This window comes from Lactuca saligna, chromosome 3 (genome assembly GCF_052625555.1).
Source record: "Lactuca saligna cultivar CGN05327 chromosome 3, ASM5262555v1, whole genome shotgun sequence".
Taxonomy (NCBI): domain Eukaryota; kingdom Viridiplantae; phylum Streptophyta; class Magnoliopsida; order Asterales; family Asteraceae; genus Lactuca; species Lactuca saligna.
The window spans coordinates 148,976,786-149,003,405 of NC_136419.1; the positions used below are offsets into that span (position 1 = coordinate 148,976,786).

The 26,620-nt window shown below is 31.6% G+C and overlaps 1 protein-coding gene across 7 annotated transcripts in view; it reads right to left on the minus strand.

The window, feature by feature from the left end:
• The window catches only part of LOC145033991 (ceramide synthase 1 LOH3-like), a 39,450-nt gene that overhangs the window by 6,575 nt on the left and 6,255 nt on the right, over positions 1-26,620 (minus strand). For 3 of the 7 annotated variants that reach the window (XM_078982441.1, XM_078982445.1, XM_078982443.1), the window contains exon 5: positions 23,130-23,172. In XM_078982441.1, coding sequence (XP_078838567.1) covers positions 23,130-23,172 — 43 coding nt within the window. Of the gene's footprint in view, positions 1-11,974; positions 12,105-23,129; positions 23,315-26,620 lie in introns of those variants that run through there. The other 4 variants (XM_078982440.1, XM_078982439.1, XM_078982438.1 and 1 more) reach the window with 3 other exon arrangements.

Genomic DNA, 26,620 nt, shown 5'->3' on the forward strand with positions numbered 1-26,620 from the left:
GATTCAGTTCATCACATGAATACGTAGTTACAACATCGTCTGAACTCGTAATTCATAGTAAGGGGTTAGAGTATCATTGCATGAATACATAGTTACAGCATTGCCTGAACTCGTAATTCATCACCTACAGGTTATGAGCCTGTTGGTGTTTCCACATGACTATGTAGAATAGTCAGTAGTCGCCATCTATACTCTGGTAGATGACTACATCGCCACATCGCCGATCGAGGTTATGGTACCTCCTCTCATCTCACATCACCTATTTATCAATACATATCTATCATCACATATTTCTCATCACCTAATTATCATCACCTCTTTATCATCACCTATCTCTCATCACCTAACTCATCTTTCATCACATACCAACTACTTCATCTACCCATGTTTTACCCAACATACTTATAGATATAAAATACATATATAGTTAAATCATTTAAAACATGTATAAATCATTCATCTAACATAGATATCAAGAACACTTATAATATGCACACATAACACATAATTTATACTAAATACTTCATATCTATGCGTAAGATGAAAGTAACTATGCACTCAATTTAGTAGCATGATTGGATAGAATCTAACTAGAAACAGTTGGCGGTTCGTGATCTTCGGGCTCGGGATGTGGAAAACGGCCTTCGGAAATGAGATAGAGAGAGAGAGAGAGAGAGAAAAGAAATGGTGTAAGGAATGAAAGGGTTGAACTTGCTATTTATAGGGTGTTCTGGGGCCATTCACGTCGTGAACATGATAGGTTCATGTCGTGAACTTCCATGAGTCACCCCGTAGCTTTAACACGTGTTTTCTAGCCCGGTTAGTGTCCCTGACACGTTTCATGTTGTGAAATTCATGTTCACATCGTGACTTAAGGCGGCTAGGATTTTTGTCACGTGTCATGCCCTTAGACAACTACATCTTCGAAAGGCCATAACTTTTGCATACGAACTCCGTTTTCGACTTTATTTATATCCACGCGTAGGCGAAGACGTACTCTACAACTTTATTTTAGATCACAAAGGCTAAAAAGTATTTTATCATAAACTCACTTTTTATGACTCCCGGTCTCGTGTCGGTTTTGTCGCGAAACTTCGACAGGTCATAACTTCTTCGTTTTAACTCGGATTTCAGCATTCTTTATATGTATGGAAACCTTGTGACATATAATACAAATTAGTTAAGATTATTTATTTTAAATATCAAAATGTCATTTTTGCGCTCATCGTATCTAAATTGACTAGCCCGAATCTGTGGGCGTTACATATATGTCACTCACATCAAAGATTCCTACGTAATGATAACTCATCTCGTCCCTAGCATAATAATCCGAAATTAGTTATGTCATTTCCTTAGGGGAACACACCCTAACTACTATTTGTACATAAATGATATATATATATATATATATATATATATATATATATATATATATCACCTTTGATGTATTATTCTATCATAATAACTATGATATCAATAAGTTTTATATTCATAGTATATTCTATAGAGAAATCCAACTCACATGTCATTTAACAAAATGACATTTCATTATCACATGAGAGCAATCCATGTTAAGACTCATAGGAAATATTAATACCACTAGTAGTGGTCCTAAAGTACTCTAGTTATTTCATGCACCTCACATTTTAACCCTAGGTATAGATTGTTGAGCTTTATTAAAAAATAGATTTCTAAAAACACTAGAAACAACGAAATCTATAAATATTTGAATAAACTTAAACCTATTTTAATCAACCAAGGATCATTTTTGCAAACATGGAAATATTAAAACAACCATACAAAGAAAATAATACAACCTTTGAATTCTTTTATTCCTCTTGGAAGTTGGAAGTTGATGAAGAATGTAGAGTACAACCCCACCTTATAAGAAGCACCAACAATAGTTCAACTTGATTCAAATGCTAGTCCTTCTTGTAATAATAAGAATACTCTTAAGCTTTAAGTCAAAACCCAATCAATAACTTAAATAGATATGCAAGTATCAACTTCTTTTATGATTTTAACTCGTTAAGAGACAAAACAATAGAGAGTATTGAGAGGGAGAGAGAATTCAGAATTGTCTATTCAAAAGAATGAGATCAAAAGTCCCTTAAAGCATTTCCAAGAGTCCTATTTATACATTGAGGTGATAAAGTCTAGTGATTAAGGTAGTATGGATTTTGAATTAACAAAACAAGAATCCCATGCTTCATGTCTCTTTAATTCACGACAATTTTAAGAAAAAGATGAAGATATTGGCAGCCCTTGGCATGTAAGAAAGAAGTCGTCAGATCCCATTAAAATACTTATTTTATTACATGTACTATCCTTTCCCTTCCCGTACTTAATCATAGATAAAGTGTACATGCTTTCTAAAGTATGTAGAACTCATTATAATAAGTATTTACGGACAAAATGAACTACCATAGCTACTTCACGTTGTTTTTACTCTCAAAGATTATAATTGAATTACTTTAAATTACTTAATTATTTACAAAAGATATACATTTGATTTATATTAAAGACTCGTCCTTATTATATCAAAGTGTGTAAATTACTCATATAAATCACACGATATAATTTTATTTGATACTTGTTATTGAACTTTATTAGTTTCATAAAAAAAATAATTTATAATTAAGATAAGAGATATAAATATTTATCAGAAATCAGATTCTTATAAATAAATTATTTACATCAATTTGTTATTAGTGTGACCCTTTAGGATAATATATTATTCGCAAATATCATTCTACAATCATTCTTGAGCATATAGATCTTCCGATCCCCCACTTGTACAAGACTCATTCTAGATTGATATAGATAGTGGTGAACGTCTAACAACATTTCACTTTCTGCAATAATATATGACTTAGTTCCATTCTATCAAAATCTAATTCTCAAAAGTTCAAAGCTTCAATTCATGTATAAGGTAAGTTTATAAGTTATCCTTTTGTTACATACGTCATTATAACATGAGATATGGATCATGATCAATCTCATTTGGTGTTCAATTTTTTCGTACCACACATTAAATGTTTAACTCTCAACACATAAGAACAAATCTCAACTTGACTACATATGCCTCTTTTATAGTTCATACTACACTTGATAGTGAACTTTATAACCGCATGGTCAAGGAATAGTGGTTAACCATATCAAAGCATAACATTCTATAAACTCAAGCCCTAATTTTTATCTCATGCATTAAGGATACAAATATATTACCTTTATAAAGTATTTCTCATGATAGTGATCCATGAGGTAATCTTGACACGGGTCATGTCCAATACTTGTTCTATGACAAGTACCTATGAATCTTGGTTACTACATTTTATCCACATTCACCTTTTGATAGTCAACCAATCCAATTCATATTAGTCTTACTTCATAATTGTTCCCACAATTATGATCGACTATGGAGTTTTAGAATAATGAAAACATACAAGGATTAAACATATTAATATAAATCAGAACAAGTATTAATCTGAAGATCATATCCAAATATATCAAAACATTATAATAATTGTTGTCATAATAATCCAATATCCAAATACTAAATCCAAATCAAGGGTCCCTTATATGGAGTAGGTCAACATGTTAATGACATATAATGCAAATGAAAGACCGTTCCGTGGAAAGAATAATAAAAACTAAGGATTATGCATGAATTATACTAATAGTTGTGGTACTAATAAAAGTGTTGAATACTTTGAAATCGTAAGATGGTGATATAACTGCCAGATTAACGGGTGAAATTGAGATTAATAAGATTTTGAATAACCTATTTGGTTAGAAATGGTACAAGTGATATAAACACATTGAGAAAACATGATAGCACAATCAATATGACGGGTGTATGAAATCCATTGTGAATAATTCGATAATAAAGCATTGTGTCGGATTGTTGATGCAAGAAAATAATAAAGTAGATAGTTATAATTTGTAAACCAATTATTGATAGGAAAATGATTATAGGTAATATGGTGATATAACTGCCAGATTAACGAGTGAAATTGAGATTAATAAGATTTTGAATAACCTATTTGGTTAGAAATGGTACAGGTGATATAAACACATTGAGAAAACGTGATAGCACAATAAATATGATGGGTGTATGAAATCCATTGTGAAGAGTTTGATAAGAGATCATTGTGTCGGATTGTTGATGCAAGAAAATAATAAAGTAGATAGTTATAATTTGTAAACCAATTATGGATAGGAAAATGCTTATTGGTATTCCAGAAAGATTTTGAGAACGAAATCCTCTTAAGGGGAGAGATTGTATCAAACTAGAAATTTAAGTATTTTTTATACACAATGTAAGAAGGTTAAAAAATAAAGTGGGATGTTATTCAGTAGTCGACCGCCATGGATGACCACATCTAATTACAAAACACTGTGTGTAGACCATCCTAAGACATATGACACATGGTATATGAAAATGAGATGTGGTAGTCGTTAATCATGCATCCTACACATCCTAAATAAGGGCGCAATTTGTGATTCATGTTTTCCCCTATAATATCTCGGAAGGTCTTTCCGTTGGTCTCTTGGGTAAGGATGGTATACATTATGTTTATAAATGCATGTCAAAAGATAGTTTTACCAAATAATTTTGATAATAGTTTTGTGTCCAAACCCATATAGCTAACGAGATAATGTTTTTCTTATGTACTTCAGTTAAAGGCCATGTATTATAGGTATTGGAATGAAGCATAAAAGTCTATGTTGAGACCTGTAATGGAGAGTTCGAGGATAAAATCTAGACATAGTGTTTAGGATGTAAGAAACCTTCCTGTTTTACTACGGTTTATTTGTATCAGTTTTAATACCCAAATTGAAAGCATTACAAATGTATTTGTAAATGAATTGGATGTTTTTGAGACCAAAACATACTAAATAGGGCCCATTGACATAAAAATTTTTCTAAGCCATAGTATGTAAATGTATAAAATATCAGTTATTGTTGGAACATCATTTAATAATATACATTGTGGGACTTATCCTACACTAGAAGCAAGAAAGAAAAAGCTCCTCCTTATAAGTCTAAGCTTCATTAGTTTATCAATAGGGATAAACCATTGGGCTAAGATTAATGGGCTTGGGTTGTGGTGTTGCACTAGCCTAATTGGACTCTAATTAGGCTAATATCAAGAGAAAATTTAATGGTTAAAAGATGGGCCTTAGGCCTTGGGGCTCTTGGGGTATTCTTGATTAATTAAATATTTTTAATTATGAAATTTATTTTTATTTTTATTAAATCTGTAATTACTGAATTGACAAGTATTATAGCAGTTATTTTCAGTTTTTGATAGTTTCCAACTGCCATAATTAAAGCCTATAAATAGTTGTTTTCAGTCATTTGTGGAGGGTTAAAGAAATCATATCACAACACATAAACACTTGCAAATCCATTTTCTGAAGATAATGGGGACATACATTTTTGACAAATTCAAGATCACTTCTTGGATTGATTGTTGTATCTTCAAGGCAGATCCATACCCCGGATATTTCTATCTGAGGACACTGCCTACAAGCCTCAATCTTCTATAAATTTAAGTTTGTATTATTTTGTGTATAATACATTCAACTATACTTTTCTTGTGAATTACTACTTGTATTTATATTTGATTTGAATTTTGTTTTTTTTATATATTTGTTATTCTATTGATTGTTTACTTCTATCATAATGTTCTAATACACAATTCAAAAAGTGAAGAATGGATCAACAATCCATCATCAAAACACATGTGGAAAAGCTTGAAAATTTCAAAGGCTTAGCTTTTTAGAGATCGAAATAAAAGATGATATTTTATCTAAGAAATCTTTATTTTTCCAATGTTCTCACTGATAATTCTGCATCCCCTCCCACTAGTGTAACCACTGTAGAAGGGAAAACTCCACCAACTGCAACCTAATTGGCAGAACATCAAAGGGTTTTGGAATCATGGAACACAAATGGATATAATTGCAGGAATTATATTTTTAATGCCCTGGATGATTCCATCTATGATATATACTCTACCATTCTCACTGCAAGACAGATATAGGAATCACTAGAAAAGAAATACAAAATATAAGTGGCATGTGCCAAGAAATTCGTGATTGGAGAGTTCATTAATTTCAAGATGGTGGATACCAAATCCGTCCTCAAAAAAGTAGAGGAAATTCAAGTCATTGCATATGATCTTGAATTTGGAGGTATATGTATAAACTCTAACTTTCTTGTTGGTTCAATCATTGAAAAATTTCTTCTCTCTTGGAAGAATTTCAAACTATATCTTAAGCACTTAATCGATGACATGATTTTTGAGCAACTTCTGTTGAGAATTCGTGTGGAAGAAGATAACAGATCAAATGAGAAGGGCGATGCAAATTCCTTGGAAGCAAGTGAAAAATTTGTTGGAGAAGTAAGTACTTCAAGGACCAAGATTAACAACAAGAAGAGGAAAAAGTCTCAAGAAACTCTTTAAAAGATGGCAAAAATCATGGCGCAAATAAGAAGAATTTTAATCCATGCTTTGTTTGTGGCAAAACTAGACACAAGGCCAAATATTTCAGATTCAGGAGGGTTCAAAGAGGAAAAATGGAGGGAACAATGGAAACAAGGGTGGAAATTCTAATGGAGGAACTTCGTGTCAAAACAACATGGTTGAATCACCAAATCAGTTTTTTGTTGTGATTTAAACCAACAAGATTAGCAATTGTGTGGATTGGTGGATTAATACTAGATCCGCAAGGCACATTTGCAGCTCCCGAACCATGTTCTCTACATACCAGAAAGTTTCTGATTCTGAACCAATGTTTATGGGGAATGACACTACTACAAAAATTGAAGGAAAGGGAAAAGTGAAGCTACAACTGACTTCTGAAAAAAGAACTTGTTTTAAGTAATGTCTTGCACGTTCCTGAAATTATTAAGAATCTGATTTATGGTCTTATTCTTAGTAACAAGGGATTCAAAACTTATATTTGAGTCTGATAAGTTTTCTCTCACCAAGGGTGGGATGTATGTTGGAAAGGGATACCTTAGTGAGGCTCTCTTCAAAGTTAGTGTCTTACCTTTGTACTATGGTGTTGAAACACCAAACAATAATATAACCAATGTTAATGATAATGCAATAATGGGAACTACTAGCCCATTTTCTATGTATACACCCAATTCTTTAATTTTATGGCATTCTCGATTGGGATATGTCATTTTTCGTTCTATTCAAAGAATGGAAAAACATGGTATGTTACCAAAATGGCAAAACTTGGTATGTTAATGATAATGCAATAATGGGAACTACTATCCCATTTTTTGTGTATAGGCCTGATTCTTTAATTTTGTGGCATTCTCGATTGGGATATGTCACTTTTCGTTCTATTCAAAGAATGGCAAAACTTGGTATGTTACCAAAATATTCATTTGAAAAAAACATAAAATGTGAGGTTTGTGTAGAGTCAAAATTTTCACAACATCCTCATAAATCAGTTGAAAAATCTAATGAAATACTTCTCTTAATCACTTTGATTTATGTGATTTTAGAGCAACACCTATAAGAGGAGGAAAGAACTATTATATTTCCTTTTATTGATGATTGCAACAAGTATTGCTATATTTATTTGTTAAATACCAAGGATGAAGCCTTGAATTATTTTAAGAACTATAAGGTTGAAGTTAAAAATAAACTTGATAAAAAGATCAAAATTATAAGGTCTGATCGAGGAGGAGAATATGAGTCAAAAGAATTTGTTGAATTTTGTTCTGTACATGGTATTATAAATCAAACAACTGCTTTATATACTTCTAAGCAAAATAGAGTGACTGAAAGGACAAATAGAACATTGAAAACCATGATTAATTCAATGTTAATTACTTCTGGAGCACCACATAACTTGTGGGGAGAAGCATGTCTTGCAGTAAATTCAATACTTAATAGATATCCTCATAGAAAGAGTGATAAATCATCATGTCATTTGTAGAAAGGGAGATTACCCTCTTACAAAAGAATGAAAGTGTGGGGTTGCTTTGCTAAGGTACAAGTACCTTTTCCTAAGAGGAGAAAACATGGACCAAAAACCATACATTGCATCTATCTTTGCCCTGCCATGGGTATTGCAGCCTATAGGTTTTTGGTGTACAAATCACATGTTGATGATATCCATAATCAAACCGTCATGTAATCAGAAGAGGTTGAATTCTTTATAAATATTTTTTCTTTTAAGGATAAAGGGAAAGAGGCTTCCTGCTTTAGGAAAAGACCTCTAGATGATGGACCGAATGAACCCATTCTTGATAAAACTTTACAACCAAAAGAAGAGAGCATCTATCTTGGCCTTACCATGAATAGTGTAGCCTAAAGGTTTCTAGTGTACAAATCACATGTTGATAATATCCATAATCAAATTGTCATGGAATCAGAAGAGGCTGAATTCTTTGAGAATATTTTTTCTTTTAAAGATAAAGGGAAAGAGGTTTCCTGCTCTAGGAAAAGACCTCTAAATGATGGACTAAATGAAACCATTCTTGATAGAAGTTTACAACCAAAAGAAGAGAGCTCTTCCAAGGTTCAAGAATATAACTCAGAACCTAGAAGAAGCAAACGAGGAAAATAGCCAAAGATTTTGGACATGATTATATGACTTATGTAGTGAATAAAGAACCCCAAATTTATAAGGATGCTATAGACTCTTCTGAAGCTCCTTATTGGAAATCGGAAATCAAAAGCGTGATTGATTAAATTATGTAGAATAACACTAGGAAATTGGTAGATTTGCCACTTGGGGAAAAACCAATTGGGCACAAATGGATATTTAAGAAGTAGTTTAGACCTGATGGTACCATTGAGAAGTACAAAGTCCATTTAGTAGTAAAGGGTATTGTAAAAAGGAAGGTCAAGACTTCTTTGACACCTATTCACTTGTTACAAGAATTACATCAATTTGAACATTGGTAGCAATTGTAGCCATTCACAATTTGGAAATACACCAGATCGATGTGAAAACTAATTTCTTGTATGGTGAACTATATATATATATATATACATATATATATATATATATATATATATATATATATATATATATATATATATATATATATATATATGAATCACCTAGAAGGGTTTGTGGTTAAAGGTCAAGAAAAAAAGTTTATAAGTTGGTTAGATCATCTTATGGACTAAAACAGGCTCCAAAGCAATGCCATGAGAAGTTTGACAACAGATTAATTTCTAATGGATTTAGAATTAATGAATATGATACATGTGTTTATGTCAAACAATACAAGAATGCTTATATCATCATAGGCTTATATGTGGATGATATGCTTATAATGGGTACTAATATGGATTTGATAAATTAAACCAAGAAAATGCTATACTCCTTTTCCATGAAGGACTTAGGAGTAATAGATGTGATCCTTGGTGTAAGAGTTCAAAGAAGACCAGATGGATATACTCTTACTTAGTCCCATTATTGTGAAAGTGTACTCAAGAATTTTGGGCACTATGATGACAAGCCTGTAGTCATCGCTTTTGATCCATCAAGTCATCTTAAGAAGAATAAAGGTGATAGTGTAGCTCAGTTAAAATATACTCAAGTTCTTGGTATTTTAATGTATATTATGAATTGTACTAGACCAAACTTGTCTCATAGTGTAAGTTGATTGAGCCTTTACTCCTACAATCATGGGAAAGATCACTGGTATGTATTAGTGAGAACGCTTATATATTTAAAGTATACAATGAATTATGGATTACATTATATGCGATATCCTCTTGTTCTTGAAGGATATTGTGATGAAAATTGGATTTCCAATACTTCTGAAGAAAAATCCATAGGTGGATATGTGTTCATTCTTGGTGGACCTGCTATCTCTTGAAAATCATCTAAGAAAATTATGAATACTCATTATACAATGGAAGCATATTTTTTTGATTTAGACAAAGCTTTTGAAAAAGTTGAATGACTTCAAATCTTCCTAAAAAGTATTTCTTTGCAGCCTCAAACCTGTTACTACCATTGGTATACATTGTGATAGCATGGTTGCCCTCACTAGAGTACAAAGTCAAATATACAATGGCAAGTTGAGACACATTAGGCGCATACACATTACAATAAGAGAGTTGCTAACAAATAGAATCATTTCCATTATTTACATAAAGCCAAAGAAAAATATTGTTGATCCTTTAACAAAAGGCCTTAGTAGAGAGCAAGTTCTCTTCACATCAAGGGGAATGGGCTTAAATCCAACATAATGAGTCACTACTTGGCGGAAACCTAACCTAGAAACATTAGAGATCCCATGGTCTAGGTTCAATAGGACAACTAGTTAGGGAAGAATTAAAGTAGCACTAGCACAAAGGTATGTTCACTACTATAATATTTATTCGATGTTTTTCCATTGATGATATAGGATGAATCATTACTCTTAATAATGGTGATAACTTTTGTAGTGGAACAATACAGATTATTCCAGATTAGCATTACCTATGTGCAATAGATGTGAAGTCGCATCTTTGGGAGCTGATATGGCTAAAATTTCTAAGAATCTGATGATGAAATGATTGTTCACGACCAAAATGAACATAATGGTAAGAAATGATCTATGCTTAGAGATGAAAAGTGGTTAGTTCAAGACCCCGTTCACTACTCACAAAGTAAATCTAAGTAGTACTCACCGTGAAAGGTTCAAGTTTTTAAAACCTATTTAGATGCATGTCATATCCTACTTCCCTTATTTGAATATCAAAGTTCTCTTATTTTCTATTCAAATGTGGGGTATTCTTGGAGTTTGAATAGATAATGTAGGGTATTGTTGGAACTTTGTTTAATAATTTACATTGTGGGACTTGCCTTACATTGGAAGCAAGAAATAAAAAGCTCCTCCTTATAAGTCTAAGTCTCATTAGTTTATCAATATGGATAAAGCATTGAGATAAGATTGATGAGCTTGGGTTAGGTGGTGGACTAGACTAACTGGACTCAAATTAGGCTAATAAAAGAGAATATATAATGGTCATCAGATGGCTCTTGGGCCTTGAGGTTTTTGAGGTCTTTCTGATTAATTAAATATTTTTTAATTACGAAATTAATTTTTATTTTTTTAAAGTTCGTAGTTACTGAATTGATAGGTATTATAGTAGTTATTTTTAGTTTTTGATAGTTTCCAACTGTCATAATCAAAGCCTATAAATACCTGTTTTTAGTCATTTGTAGAGTGTTACAAATATCATATCACACCATAAAAAAACTCTTGCAAATTTGTTTTCTAAAGATGATGGGACCATAAAAAAATTTCAAGAGATTTAAGATCACTTCTTGGATTGATTGTTGTGTCCTCAAGTTAGATCCATACCCTAGAAATTTATGTCTTAGGACACCGCTTGCAAGCCTCAATATTCTACAATTTCAAGTTTGTATTATGTTGTGCATAACACATGTAAGTATGCTTTTCTTGTGAATTACTTCTTGTATTTATATTTGATTTGAATTTTGTTTGTTATAGATTTGTTATTTTGTTCATTGTTTACTTCTGTTATAACCATTGTTACATTAGTGCTATTTGTTTGAACGAAGTGTAGAATACAAATTATCAACCCTAAAACATATTTCTCCTTTTAAGGTTGTGTTGGACATGTCATAACTAACTTATAAGTAAGCTTATCTTTCGAGCTTTTTTAAGTTGTTATGTTTGACAAATCAAAAAGTAGCATATAAGTTAGTTTTTTTAAAGTTACTTATACTATCTTTTTAAGAATTGTTTTTACAATTCTCATAGATATACCCATAATAAAATATAGAATATTTTTTGAAGCTCCATTTTATGTCATTTTTATTTTCGAGCTATCTTATTAGCAAATTTTTACTAAACATCATTTTTTTATTAGTTAGCAGCTAGTGTGTCAAACGTTGCGTAAATTAAATACATGTTGTTTTCTCATATGTATTATCCTTCAGATGTTGCCTAATTGTAGAACAATAGGCCATATATTTTCCTATGATATGCTTTCTTATTGTTTCTATCAAAGGTATTCGCTTTCAGTTTAGGTGAGGATTTGTCTGAACTTTCTCACCAAAAGCGCCCTCATTGACGACATCATCATCGAAGCTATCTGAAATACCATCAAAATCCAAAAATGTTTTTCGAAATTCATAATTGGCATACATATTCCGTATCGTCTTCAATGATATGTAGTAAGAAATTTTTGCTTCTCCAAAAAAAAATACAATTAAAATCCAAAAATGGTTTTCAAATTACATAATTGGGATACAAAACTAAGAGAACTAAAAAAACCAATTTATTTTTTATATATTAATACGAATGTTTATGGAAATATTATAATACATTATGAACTTTGTTGTATTCAATTTTTATTTATTTATTTATTTATTTTACTTTTTTTTAAGTTTAGTCTTAAATACTAAAAACCAAACAAATGAAAATGTATTTTTTGTTACAATTCCTTACACACATACACATATATCATTGATATCGGTTCTTTTGTTCTACGTTTTGAAATGGCCATTATATATATATATATATATATATATATATATATATATAATTAATGAAAAATTATAAGTAATTTCATTCAAAATAATTAGAACATTACGAACTCCTAAATAATATACAATATACTCGCGTGTGTGTGTGTGTATATATATATATATATATATATATATATATATATATATATATATATATATATATATATATATATATATATATATATATGGTTAGGTTCATGTGAGACGGCCTAATTTTGTGAGACCGTGAGATGCATTTTTTTATTTTTTTTAGTTAATTCAAGTTCCGAAAATAATATTTAAAAAAAGAATTTTTTGATTTTTCCATTTATTTTGCATTTTAAATTTATTTTTAGAATATGTACAGTGTAATATTCTATTTAGAATATTTCACGTATTTTTCAAAAAAAAAAAAAAAGTTTTTTAGTTAATTCAAGTTCCGAAAATAATATTAATTTTTTTTTTAGATTTTTCCATTTATTTTGCATTTTAAAATTATTTTTTAGAATATGTCAGTTTAATATTCTATTTAGAATATTTCACGTATTTTTAAAAAAAAAAAAAACAAGATTTTTTTTATTTTTTTTAGTTAATTCAAGTTCCGAAAATAATATTTAAAAAAAGAATTTTTGGATTTTTTCCATTTATTTTGCATTTTAAAATTATTTTTAAATTTGATCTCACGGTCTCACAAAATTAGAATGGTCTCAAATAAACCTGAACCTATATATATATATATATATATATATATGGTTCAATAGAGAATGATACTATTAAGATGATATGATGGTAACATATGTCTATGAATTGATAAATCATAAAAATAGTTAATTATAGTTTTAAGTTAATAAATAAATTCATTTTTATTTTGATGTGTAGACGTGGGAGTATTAGCATTTGAGATGATATATAACAGTTATTATTTTAAAGTTGATGATAAAACATAGTTATATTCAATATATTTTATTATATTATTGTATTTTTCAAAAAGCATAAAATTCATATAGTCTCGGACCAATTTTGAAATCAAGACTCTAATTCGTTACAAACTTGTAAGTTATGTATATATTATAAGATTGTGTGCATAAGATTATGAAATTTAGATCACATCCGACAATCTAAACAAATAAAAAAACCAGTGTTGCAGAAATTGATATTTACGGCCTTGAACCTATTATTATTAGAGTGTTTGGTGGAAGTTCGTCAAAATCGGTCAAACTCGGGCTTAGCGGTTGTAGACCGGAAAATTTTAAAAAATTCAAAAAATTTAATTTTCAAATACTACAACAAAATTTAAAATTTTAAAATTTTTAAGTTTTCAAATAATAAAATATTATACGAAAATTTTCAAATTTTCAAAATTTTAATTTTTTAAATTTTCAAAAACTTAGTTTTTTAGGAAATATTAATTTTTGATATAATTTTGTTAATAATTCACATTCCCGATTAATCACCACTTTGGACCTGTAATAGTCGGTCAAAGGGTTATGGTGAACGCAAACAACAAGTTCGATGATATATTGAGTACAAAAAAGAGGAAAGGGACCAAATAAGAACAAATGCAACAGTTGGTTACCCTCCTGATTCATTTTCCCTTACATATTTACAGCAAATACCACGTCATCTACTGCTGATATTAATGATTTTATGAGATGCATCTCCTGCTGATATTAATGACTTTATGAGATTCATTCTTGCTTCTCTTCAAAACATAACCCACGAAAGAACATTATTCATACATGTACAACTTTGTAATACACGTGAATATTTATTAGGAGAATCTTGACTAAGCAGGTGCATTTCATGACTACAATTACATTTCCAATCAAATGATTTATCGTAATATAGATTCTAAACTAGTCTACAAACAAGTGAAATCACAAGTGTTGTGATTTTTTAGTTTACTTAGTTTTAAGATCGAATTCATGGGATAAGATACAACATCAATGTGTACAATATCATGCAGCTTTTGCAGACACATCACTATAATATACCTTGAGGTAAACGTTTATGCTGATAAATATATCTCTCGTACAGTCATATCATTTTGCAGAGAAGTGTTGACAGCTAACCACAGTAAGCATAGCATAGACCATATTTTAACGAATTTACCCCTCCGAAACATTCTTCATATACGTTATGGCTAAAGAAGGTTTCAATCTTTGATAAATTTGCAACTTTAATTTCATTTAACTTTCGGGAAAAATGACTCAGGAGGGTAACCAACTGTTGAGTTTGTTCTTATTTGATCTCCTTCCTTTTTGTAATCAATATACCATCGAAATTGTTGTTTGTGCTCACTATAACCCTTTGAGTGACTATCACACGTCAAAAGCCGGTCAAAAGGGTTATGGGGAACACAAACAACAATTTTGATGATATATTGAGTACAAAAAAAAGGAAATGGACCAAATGAAAACGAACACAATAGTTAGCTACCCTTAATAGTTATTTTCCCATCAAATTTTAAGTTAGAAAACTTCTTAAATTGAATGTTAATCCCCGTCATCGCCTAGCGACCCCTGTCAACGCCGCCGGCCAGATTCAACCGGATTACGTCATGATCGCTGATGAGAATGGAGAAAGAAAATGAAGACTGGAAAAGGTGTATTCGCAGAAAGAAGAATTGTATAGGAGAGGTTTCACAAACACATAAGCAAGAGCCGACAACAAAGAACATTAACCTCAATTTCAAGAAATTAAATGAAGTCTCTACATCAATTTATGTTACCAATTTCCCTGAAACTATGTTAGTTAAAGATCTAAGGCAAGTTTGCGATTGACATGGATTTGTGGCTGATGTCTACATTTCTCGTAAGCACTCCAAAATTTGCAGAAGATTTGCATTCGTCAGATTCCTTAAAATTAATGATTAAAAGTCTCTAGAGGTTGATTTAAATAGGATTTGGGTTGGGAACTTTCACTTATATGCATCCATAGCTAGGTTTGATATGAAGGAATCTGATAATAACAAATCTTCTAATATAGGTCATCAACCTATGAGAAACATATCCTACACGCATATTGACCCCGTCCATTCCAATGGTGGTCGATCATATGTTGCTGCAGTTAATAAGTATGTGATTGAAAATAAAAAAGAACCGATTAGTAAGAGTATGAAGAGCATGGTTCTAGAGACTACTGACCTCTTGACTGTTCCATATGTTATGTGTGTTGTTCTAGCTAAGGTAAGAGATGTTAATCTTATTCTTAATGTCAAGAGGGTATTACAAAAACAAGGATTCTTGGATGTTGAATGTAATTGCATAGGATGTTTATGGGTTTGGTTGGAGTTTCGTTCCAGAAAATCTTGTTTGAAGTTCAAACAATATAACTAAACCAAGTTTTATTTCACTAAATTAAAACAAGTTTCCAAGAACTTTATGATTGATGAAAGAATGGTATGGCTTGAGGTTGAGGGCTTCCTTTAGTCGCAAGTGCTTGGGGTGAAGTTATGTTCCTTGATGATGACCAGGATGAAAATATCGCATGTGGAAGAGTTTGTATAAAATCAAAGGTGAAGAATTTGATATCTAATGTTTGCATTGTGTCGATTCAAGGAGGGAATTTCATGGTCAGGGTGAGAGAGTTCACCGGATGGGTGCCAGATTTCAATGCTATATATGTGGATTTTATTAAAAAAATTGGGTAGTGATGATTCTGATAGTAAGGAAGATGAACAGGAAAGGGACTATGAGGATGTTATGAAGAGGGCGAAATCAAAGATAATGTAGTTCTTAACAACACTACTTATTCTACTTCACATGTTGCTATGTCCATCCCTAAAAAAGAAGATGAGGTTGATGGTGTAGAGGAGGAGGTGTCTTTAGAGGAGGAGGTGATCCTTCATACCTAATAAAAATCAAAATAGGTTGATGAGGTTGATAAGGAAGAGTCGGTTTTACAAGAGTTCCAAAATGAAAGATTTCAGTTAGACACAAGTAAAGCTCAAATCAATATCGATGATTCTAGTAACTCACTGTCGAAGACCCCAAGGTTTAGTGGAACCTGTTTTATTGATACCCAATACTCGCCCGCGATTGGGAAATATAGTTCAGATGGCAACGAGGCCATATTTGGAAAGCATGCCTTAAGGACTGGCAGGAAATCTGAAGCTTTGGTGTCTACTAAATCGACTAATGTCGTGTAGGAATTTTTTCGTTCTAAATCTAGATCAAATAAGCTTATGTCTCGAGGATCTATGATTGATGCTTTCATTTCTCATATTTAAATGGGAAGTGTGTATGGGCACGACATGGAAGGGAGTAAGCAGGATTTATTAAAGTATATCGCTAGTATTGGTGAGAATGATGCTAAAAAATGAATATTATTTCATATAAATCTTGTGGTTTAGCAGTGGATAAGTGCAATACTATTTCCAAGCTTTATAGTAAATATGTGATTAACTTCTTGGGGTTGCAAGAAACTCATCTAACTTGTGATGATTTATTTAAGATAAAGAGTTTATGGGGGAACTACCAATTTGATTTTGCTTCTAGTCACGCCATTGGTCGCTCTGGAGGGTTAATCTAGGTGTGGGACCCTTCTGTTTTCTTGAAATCCCGAGTTTTTAGTTCAGATAACATGTTAATTGTATAGGGTAAATAGGTGTTCTTAAAATTTAAATGTTTCTTGATTAATGTTTACACGCCTCAGGAAGACAGACGGAAAGAGGAATTATGGCAATCCATTACTTCTTTTATGGAACATAACCCTGGTAATTACATGGGTTTTGGTTATTACAACATGGTTCATTATGCTTTAGAGACATTAGGGTCATTGTCCAATCAAACCGCAACAGATGATTTCAATGATTTTATAATTATTTGTCATTTATGGGATGTCCCTTTGGGCGGACATGCTTATACTCGTATAAGTAGTAATGGGGAAAAATTAAGTAAGCTTGAAAGGTTCCTAGTTTTGGATGATGTTTTCAATATTATTCAGAATCTAGAAGTGATTGCTCTTGACTGATTGATTTCAGATCACATACCTGTTGTTTTGAGACAGTTGGTTGAAGATTATGGTCCTATTCCCTTTAAGTTGTATAGATCTTAGTTACATTCTCCTGATGTTGATGACTTGGTCAAAACGTCTTGACATGAAGCTCAAGTTTGTAAAGGCTCTAATATGTACATTGTTTTTTTTAAATAAATTAAAGTTTGTGATAGAAAAAATTAAAGCTTGGGCGAGAGATTACTCAGATGAAAAGAACTCGAAGAAACAAGCTTTGATTTTAGCCATTGTTGAAACTGAAAAACTATTAAGGGTGGTATTAGTATGGATGACATGATAAAATAAAGATTCAATTTATTAAAAAACCTCCGTGATTTAGAGAATGAAGATAGACTTGATGCGGCACAAAAAGCTGAAGTTAATTGGGCTATAGAGGCTGATGAAAACACAAGCATTCTCGATGGTTTGATTAATCAGAAAAGGCATCAACTATCTATCAAAGGAATAAATAGTGAAAGGGTGTGGCTAATTGATCTTGGGGTTGTTAAAGATGGTTTTCTTTTTTCAGTTTTTCCAAGAGAAATATAATACCTTTGATGGGGGTGAAAGTAATTCACAAAAGTAATCATTACAAATCCTTGGATGATAATCATATTACTTCCTTGGAAGAGGTTATTACTGAAAAAAGGTGTGTGATGCTATATGGGCTTGTGGTTCGGATAAATTGCCAGGTCTAGATGGTTTTACCTTCGCTTTTGTTTGTTTTTTTTTTTAATTGGGAAATTTTGAAAGTTGATGTTATGGCATTTGTAAGTGAGTTTTTTTATTACGGGAAATATTCCTTCAGGATGCAATTCATCTTTTATGACTTTAAACCCCAAAATTAACAGCCACGGTGATTGTGACTGACTTTCAGCCTATTAGCCTTATTGGATTTCAGTATAAGATTATTGCTAAGGTCTTAGCAATAAGACTTTATTGAGTCATTGACTTGGTTGTTAGCCATGAGCAAAATGCTTTTGTCAGGGGCATGCAAATTTTGGACGACCCACTCATGGTAAATGAAATATTGGATTAGTACAAAAAAAAAAGCTTGTGATTTTCAAGGTGGACTTTGAAAAGGCATTCGATTCAGTATCTTGGGACTTTCTTAACCGTTTGATGCTTTTCTTGGGATTTGGTTCCAAATGGAGGTTATGGGTATGTGGGTGCTTAAGTTTGGCCAAGAGTTCTGCCTTCGTCAATGGAAGTCCTTTTGCAGAGTTTCCCTTCAAAGAGGGTTACATCAAGAAGATCCTCTTTCTCCTTTTCTCTTTATTTTAGCTATGGAGGCTCTTCATGTTGTCGTCGAGGATTCTTTAGCCGTGGTGTTCTTTCGAGGTGCTATGATTGCTTATTTTCAAATTTCTCATTTACTTTATATTGATGACATTTTATTCTTAGGTGATTGGGATCGCTCCAATATACATGTGATTGTTTAATTATTGCAATGTTTCTACTATGTCTTTGGCCAAAAGCTTAATCTGCATAAATCTAATATGTATGGTGTAGGTGTAGATTTTGCAGAAGTCAAATTTTTTTTCTAGAATTACTGGATGCAATGCGCATAAACTTCCCTTTTTCTAATTGGGACTTCCCATTGGCAATAATATGCTGAGGCTCCAAAGTTGGGATCCTATAGTAGAGAAATTTAATAATAGGTTTCAATTGGTGATCACTCTTTGTTGGTTTCTATTGTCTTGGGGTCTATCCAATCTAAGTTCTTTTGGGGTTCTAACCAGAGCAGAAAAATTACTTGGATTGTCTGGAACTCGATACATATTTATAGGCACTTAAGAAGAACTTACACTTTGTGAGACCACTACACACTTTGCTTTCTTTGATGCTTTCTTGAATGGTTTGGAGCAAATGAGCTCCATACATATTTATAGGCCTCTTAGGAAGGTTCTAGATTCTAGCATACAATTACTACATACTAGATAACTCTATAACTATCTAACATACTTTACATGCTTCCATATGTTTCTAGAATGTTCTACCATGTTCTGGAGAGGTCTAGGTTGCTCCATTGTAATCTAGAATGATCCATGACCTTCCAGGGTCTTCCATGTCGTTCTGGAGTATTCTAGACTCTTCTAGTATATTCTAGAGTCTTCCATAGTCTTCCATAATGTTCTAGAATTTTCTATAACATTCTAGAACAAGCTAAAGTCTTCTAGATAATATTTGTTCTATTGGGATAGTGATGATCTTTAACAATAGATTATGAGATTGGTGACTCTTTAGTCAAAAGAAAAAGAATTGATATGCATTCATCAAGAATCAATCCTTACTCCGTGTAGGCTCAACCACTCAGATCGATGGGAAATTCAAGCTCTGTTGCCCTGGAACCCTCCATAGACCTTAATAAATCGATTACCAATTTCGATCTCATGTATTGTGAATCCAGTGAAGATGCACTCTCTCATTTATATGTTACTATTAAGATTACAAAGATTGTTTTCACAGGGAAACAAATTAGGTTCCAAATCAATTATTTAAACAAGATTTTAGAACAAATTGTAGGTGAAAAGGGTGATCAACCATTACCACAATAAATCTTCTTTCACTAAACATCAGGGGGATTGGTGATTCACATAAGGTGGAATGGGCACGTAACTCATAAAACCAAATTCGCTGGAATCTAAGAAACATATGTATCAGATTATTCTATCATTGATATTGCTGGATGTTGGGATGGGTCAAAATTCGACTTTAATTTTGTAAATTTTCAGCCAGATATGGGGATTTGATATGCATTTGGGACCAATGCATGTTCTCTACGTCTTTCTTAATTAAATCCAAATTCTTCTTTGCTATATGTGGGACTTGAAAAACAATTTTGGGGGATGTAATAATTGTTAATGTCTATGCACCAAAACGGTTAAACTCCTATTATTGCCATCAAAGCGCTAGATATTTTTAATAAATTCATTCATGATCACATCATCACCCCTGACCAAGTGTGTAGCACGCACCCAACCATGTACACGGCGTGTATCCTGATATTGCTTATAATTTGGAGCGTTCAGCCCCTTATTCTTCACATAAACTCTCACATTCTTTCTGGTTCTTTAAGTTTGATTTCTGGAGTTTCTCAGAAGTTTAGAAAAGTTTCATTTTTAGTGAAACTCTCGAGCATCAGAAGGTTTGGAAATTAGAAGTGCTCAATATTGAAGTTATCCTAGCACAAATCCCGGTTTTTGCTAGGATCCCTGTAAGTTAAGCTAGGCTTTTAGTGTAAATTATACTTATATTTGTAGTCGTTGTTATGGATATATAAATAAGATTTATCAGTAATTCCAGTTATAATGTTGATTAGTCAACTTATGGGAGAGGTGTCTAGAATTGTCACGTTGGTTTGGTTGTTGCATTTCAGAAAGACTATATGCCGAAATGATCCTGCCTACCAACTGTTCGACCTGGATGATCTTATTTGATAGAACTCTCAAAATTCATTGGGATTAATGAAATATCTAACTTTCATTACCAGGCCGTCATAAAGATTAATAAATCATAGTTTTAGAGGTTAATACCTGTTAGACGCATTACTGTCAGTTGGATCACTTAGATGGTTGTCAATAGTCGGAGTAATTGTCCAAGTGAGTTATCTCACTATATCATGTGTTACAATATATATATATATATATATATATATATATATATATATATATATATATATATATATATATCCTTGTATATTAGAACATAAGAGTTAGAAATATAGAGTCAATAATGTAGGTTCTATGTTCCTTTATCAACAGAACGTAATGTGTATTCTCTATGTATTGTTATGTATGTCGGGCGGTGCCCACCATGTAGTTTGGGTGGGGCCCATTAAGTAGTTTAGGTGGGGCCCATTAGGTAGTTGGGCGGAGCCCATTATGTAGTTTGGGGTGGGGCCTTTTTGAATGCAAGTATATGCATTGGGGTATATGGTATCTTAGGAAACTCACTACGCCTCATGCTTACCCAGTTGAATAAAAAAGTTTTTTAGGTACTTCAGTGATTCTTTAGAAGGGCAAGGGTTAACTGTACTCACACGCAGTCGCAATATGTTTCCACACAATCTAATTGTACTATGATATATTTAACAAATATAAATGAAATTTTTTCCTTGAAATTCGGAATGTTACATGGTAAATTCAAGGTTGAGGATGTTAGAAAAGCTATTGATCATAAGAATTACCACAGGAGGGTGGAGATTCAATTCAATGGACACATATTGTCCCCTTTGAAAGTGTTATGCTTCATATGTAAGTCAATGTTGGGACATATCATAGTTGTAAACATACTAAAGAAAATAGTTGTTTATTTGTCAGCAACAAATTGTCATCTTTGCGACACAGACGATCAAATAGTTGATCACATGCTTGTTAGGTACCCTTTTGCGAAAACTGTAATCAATTGGACATTTCGGTGGTGTGAAATTCCTCAAAGACGATTTTTTAATGTTGTTGACATACTTAAGTTTGCTGCTGGTTGGGGAAATTGCCCTAAAAACGCACGATTATTGTTTTGATAACTTATGGTCTCTTATGGCCTATTTAGAATGTGGGAAACGACAAGATTTACAACAAGGTAACTCATTTTCCTACCATTGTAGCAGATGATGTAATTTTGATGGTGTATATTTGGTGCAAACATAAGGAAAAATATAATACATGTAGGTGGAGTAATTGGTATTGTTCCCATTTCCTTATTTTGTTAGATATACCTAGTTTTTTTAAACTCATCTGGCTCCTTGTTAGGTGTGAGACCTTTTATATAATTTATTCGTTGTTTCCGTAAAAAAAACAATAAACCTAAAAGATAATTTTTTGACCAGACTAATACTATTAGCATTATGGATTATTTTCCTTATTCTTATACCTACATGATAAGTTTTTAATATTGTTTATTTATTAATATATGAAATTAATCACATAAAAATCATTTATGGTTCTTTAATATATAAATTCAAAGTATCAAACTGAAACTACTAAACCCAAGTTAACTTCTTCAAAAATAATCTTAACATATATTCTTTCATTGTCATTATGTTAACATTTCTTAAACTTTAATCCTAGAGTATAATCTTTCAAAATGGCATAAGGCTACACAGAGTGTAGCGGGAACCGAACTCGCACCTTAGGACACTACAATGAGGGTGCGGGAAAGGCTGTGTAAGAAAGGGGTGAGGGGAATGCTTTCCTCATTCTCTCTCCTCCTCTTAATGGTTAGCTTTTTTTTGTTAGTATTTATTAAATTATATATCTACTAAAAGTTATATATATATATATATATATATATATATATATATATATATATATATATATATATATATCAAAATTCATGATTTTTAATTCCTTAAAAAAAGAGTATAATATTTGTATAAAATATATTTAAAAAAAAATAAAATTTAATGAAAGGAAATGAAAGATGAAAATTTTCTACGTTTTAATGTAAGAAAAAAAAATAAGGAAAAAGATGATGTAACACTCAAAAAAGTGAAAGATGCTCCTTATACACATCATCTGATCTAAGGAGTAGCAACATGCATTATGTAAGTGTGGAACCATTCATAATTTGCAATTACATATAATAACAAAATCAGGTAGCTTAAAGTAACTTACCAGAACGAATGTCTTCAGTAACTCTGCCTCTATCTTGTATTTGCTTAAGGAGCGACCGATAAATTAACACCCACCAATATATATGAAGAACAAACAAGCAAAAAAGTAGAGTGTTAAACAAATAATAGTAATATAGTCCTTCTTCATTACCCTTAAAGTTTTCCAAGGCTTCAAGAATCTCAAAACTGCATAAAGAATAAAAATTATAATCATGTGCTAATTTGTAAAACAATTGACTCTACCGTCTAGAGATGACAAAAAAGACTCGTACCCGATGGTTACCCGAAACCCTAACTTGAGTTGACCGGGGACGGGTACGGGGATGGGTATTACTCGAATATAAAAAATGGGGATGGGGATGTGGATGATTCTACCTGTCGAGTACCCATACCTGTGCCCAAAATCAGCCTCGATGGGTACCCGATATACCATACATTTGATTGGTAAAAAACCTTATTTTGTCTACTGAAAATTTGCTTAACCTAAGTAATACTATATATATATATATATATATATATATATATATATATATATATATATATATATATATATATATATATATATATATATATAGTATTACTTATGTTTTTATTTTTAATAATGATAAGCAAATTTTCAGTAGACAAAGTAAGGTATTTTGACAATCAAACGTATAGTTTTGGGAAAAAAAATTTATGACTTTTTTTTTTGCAAAAAATTATTTTATTTGTAACTTTGAATCTTATTGTTCGTGTTTGAAGACATTCAATGATTATAATGTTTTATATTAGTTTTATTAGTTTTTGTTTTGTTGGTTAATATATAATTGTGAGTTATTGTTCATAAAAGTTCAAAACTTTTTAACACGGAAAAATCTCCGATTACCCATTGGGGATCCCCGATACACATTGAGGATGAGGATAGATTTTTAATCCCCAATGGGGATGGGATCGGGTATAGGGATGGGGATAGGGATTCGGGTATAGGATGGAGAACACGAAACCCTGTATATCGTATCTATTGTCATCCCTGCCGCCGTCCTTAATTTTAAAATTATAAAATAATATTTAACGAATTAAAGAAAAATTATTTTTATATAATTTATATGTTTTAAAGGCGTGTCTCTCTATAAAAAGCTTAAAATCAATGCTTAATCATTGATTTTGGCGTGCAATAGAAATAAAATTTAAAGGTGTGTTTGAAGCACATTTTAGGAGCTTTTTAACATTTAGATTTAATAAAAAAAATCTAAATTTAAACAAAAAAGTTTTACTTAAGAGTAATATCTTTTAGTTTTTATTTTCAACAAAAATATACAAATGTAAATGTTACTTTGTATACTCCATAACATTTAAGAAAAAACTTTTTCAAAATTGCCCTTACTGTTTTATATATGAAAAAGTGAATATATGGTTTTATAACTTTAGAAATAAAACCATACAAAACGATGTGATTTTGATTTAAAATAGGTTAAATCTCTACTCCTACATTTTAGGTTTCCTTTTTAAATTGACAAAATTTTCATTTAGATCTCATCATCTCAGACGTCAATAGGAAACATCTATTATTAACAAACAATCATTGCAAATAAATTTGGGAATTACCACACACGAATATGTGAATCAAATTAAAAAGATAAAAAGTGAACGTAACTTGTTGTTGGTCTATGGTGACACATGAAAAAAAGAAATGATATTACATTTTAAAAATGATAAATGATTAAATGATTAATGGGATAATATCTTTGAGTTTTGGAAGTGTACATGCTTTACATTTGATAAAAAAACAGTTTGATATACTACTTTTAATCAAAATGTGTCAAGTAATAAAAAATATGTTAGAAAACTTGCAGACTTCAAAATTATTGACATTTGAAAGAATATATAAACGGAAGAAAACGATATCAGGAAATCAAGTTTTATTTAATTTGATTTGGGATAAAATTATTGGCATTTTTTAAGAATATATAAACGGAAGCAAACAAGATATTAAGAAGCCTAATTTTTATTAAATTTATTTGTGATAAAATGACTTAGTTTTGGAGGTTCTATATATATATATATATATATATATATATATATATATATATATATATATATATATATATATATATATATATATATATATATATATATATATATATATACTAGCCGTCTACCCGCGCAAAGCGGCGGGGCACGTGAGTTCTTTCGGTGATATGTTTCCATTACAAAATTGTTATGTTAAAAAAAAGTACATGTTGAAGACAATATAATCAAACTATGGTGTTATTTGTTACATCATGCATCAAATAACCAATAAAAAGCAACCAGTCAAGACGACACAAAATATTAATCGTGCAATACTTCTTTATACACCACATTTGCTGTATAAACCCCATCACCTTTTGAATTTTCGTTAGGCTTTACTAATACTTTTGTATTGCAACGTGAAACCCCTCTGGACAATGCAACATAAAGTTGTCCATGCGAGAATACTGGTTCTGGAAGATAGATACCTACATATGGAATTGTTTGTCCCTGAGCTTTATTGATTGTCATTGCAAAGCACAATCGAATAGGAAACTGTTTCCTCATTAGAGGATCGATGGTTGCTACTAATTGCTTGTAACTGGTATTGGTTTCATATCGATGGATGTGGATTCGCATATGAAATCAATTGTGTTCGCATCTATGAAATCAGTTCGCATATGACAACAATTGAGTTCGCGTTTGGTTTTGTGGGTCAAAACAGTTCGCATAAGAACTTCACGATTTGTTTGAGGTTAATTGATTTTGATTTCGCAAGCTTGGAGTCGGAGATCTGGATTGTGTTCGCATCTATAGAATGCGAGGAGAATTTAATGGTGATATTCAGTTCGCATTTGGTGACACAAGTACGTGGTTGATGATTTTTGGTTGGTTCGCATTTGAAATTAGTGGGTTTCGCATTTGGGTTCGTATCTGGGTTTCTCAAACAACTGAAATGCGAATATGAGACAACTGATTAATTTCTCAGTTAATGCGATGAAATGCGAATGAACTCAAAGACGGATGGATGCAAGATGCGAAGAATTTGAATGAAAATGCGAAGTTTTTAATGTATAAATGCGAATTGGGGAAGAAAGCTTAGAGTTTCGCATTTGGCACCTGATCTTTTCAAGAAATAATATAAGTGGTCCAACTTCGCAAAATGGGGTCATTTAATCAGAAAATCGATCATTCTTCAAATATGACATTTAATCAGAAAATCGATCTAAAAATGAGACATTTGGTGTTTATCGATTTTTCAGGGTCGACGGGTTGTATGAAAAGCGAAGGCTGAGTAATTGAAAATTAGAGGATCGATGGTTGCTACTAATTGCTTGTAACTGGTATTGGTTTCATATCGATGGATGTGGATTCGCATATGAAATCAATTGTATTCGCATCTATGAAATCAGTTCGCATATGACATCAATTGAGTTCGCATTTGGTTTTGTGGGTCAAAACAGTTCGCATAAGAAGTTCACGATTTGTTTGAGGTTAATTGGT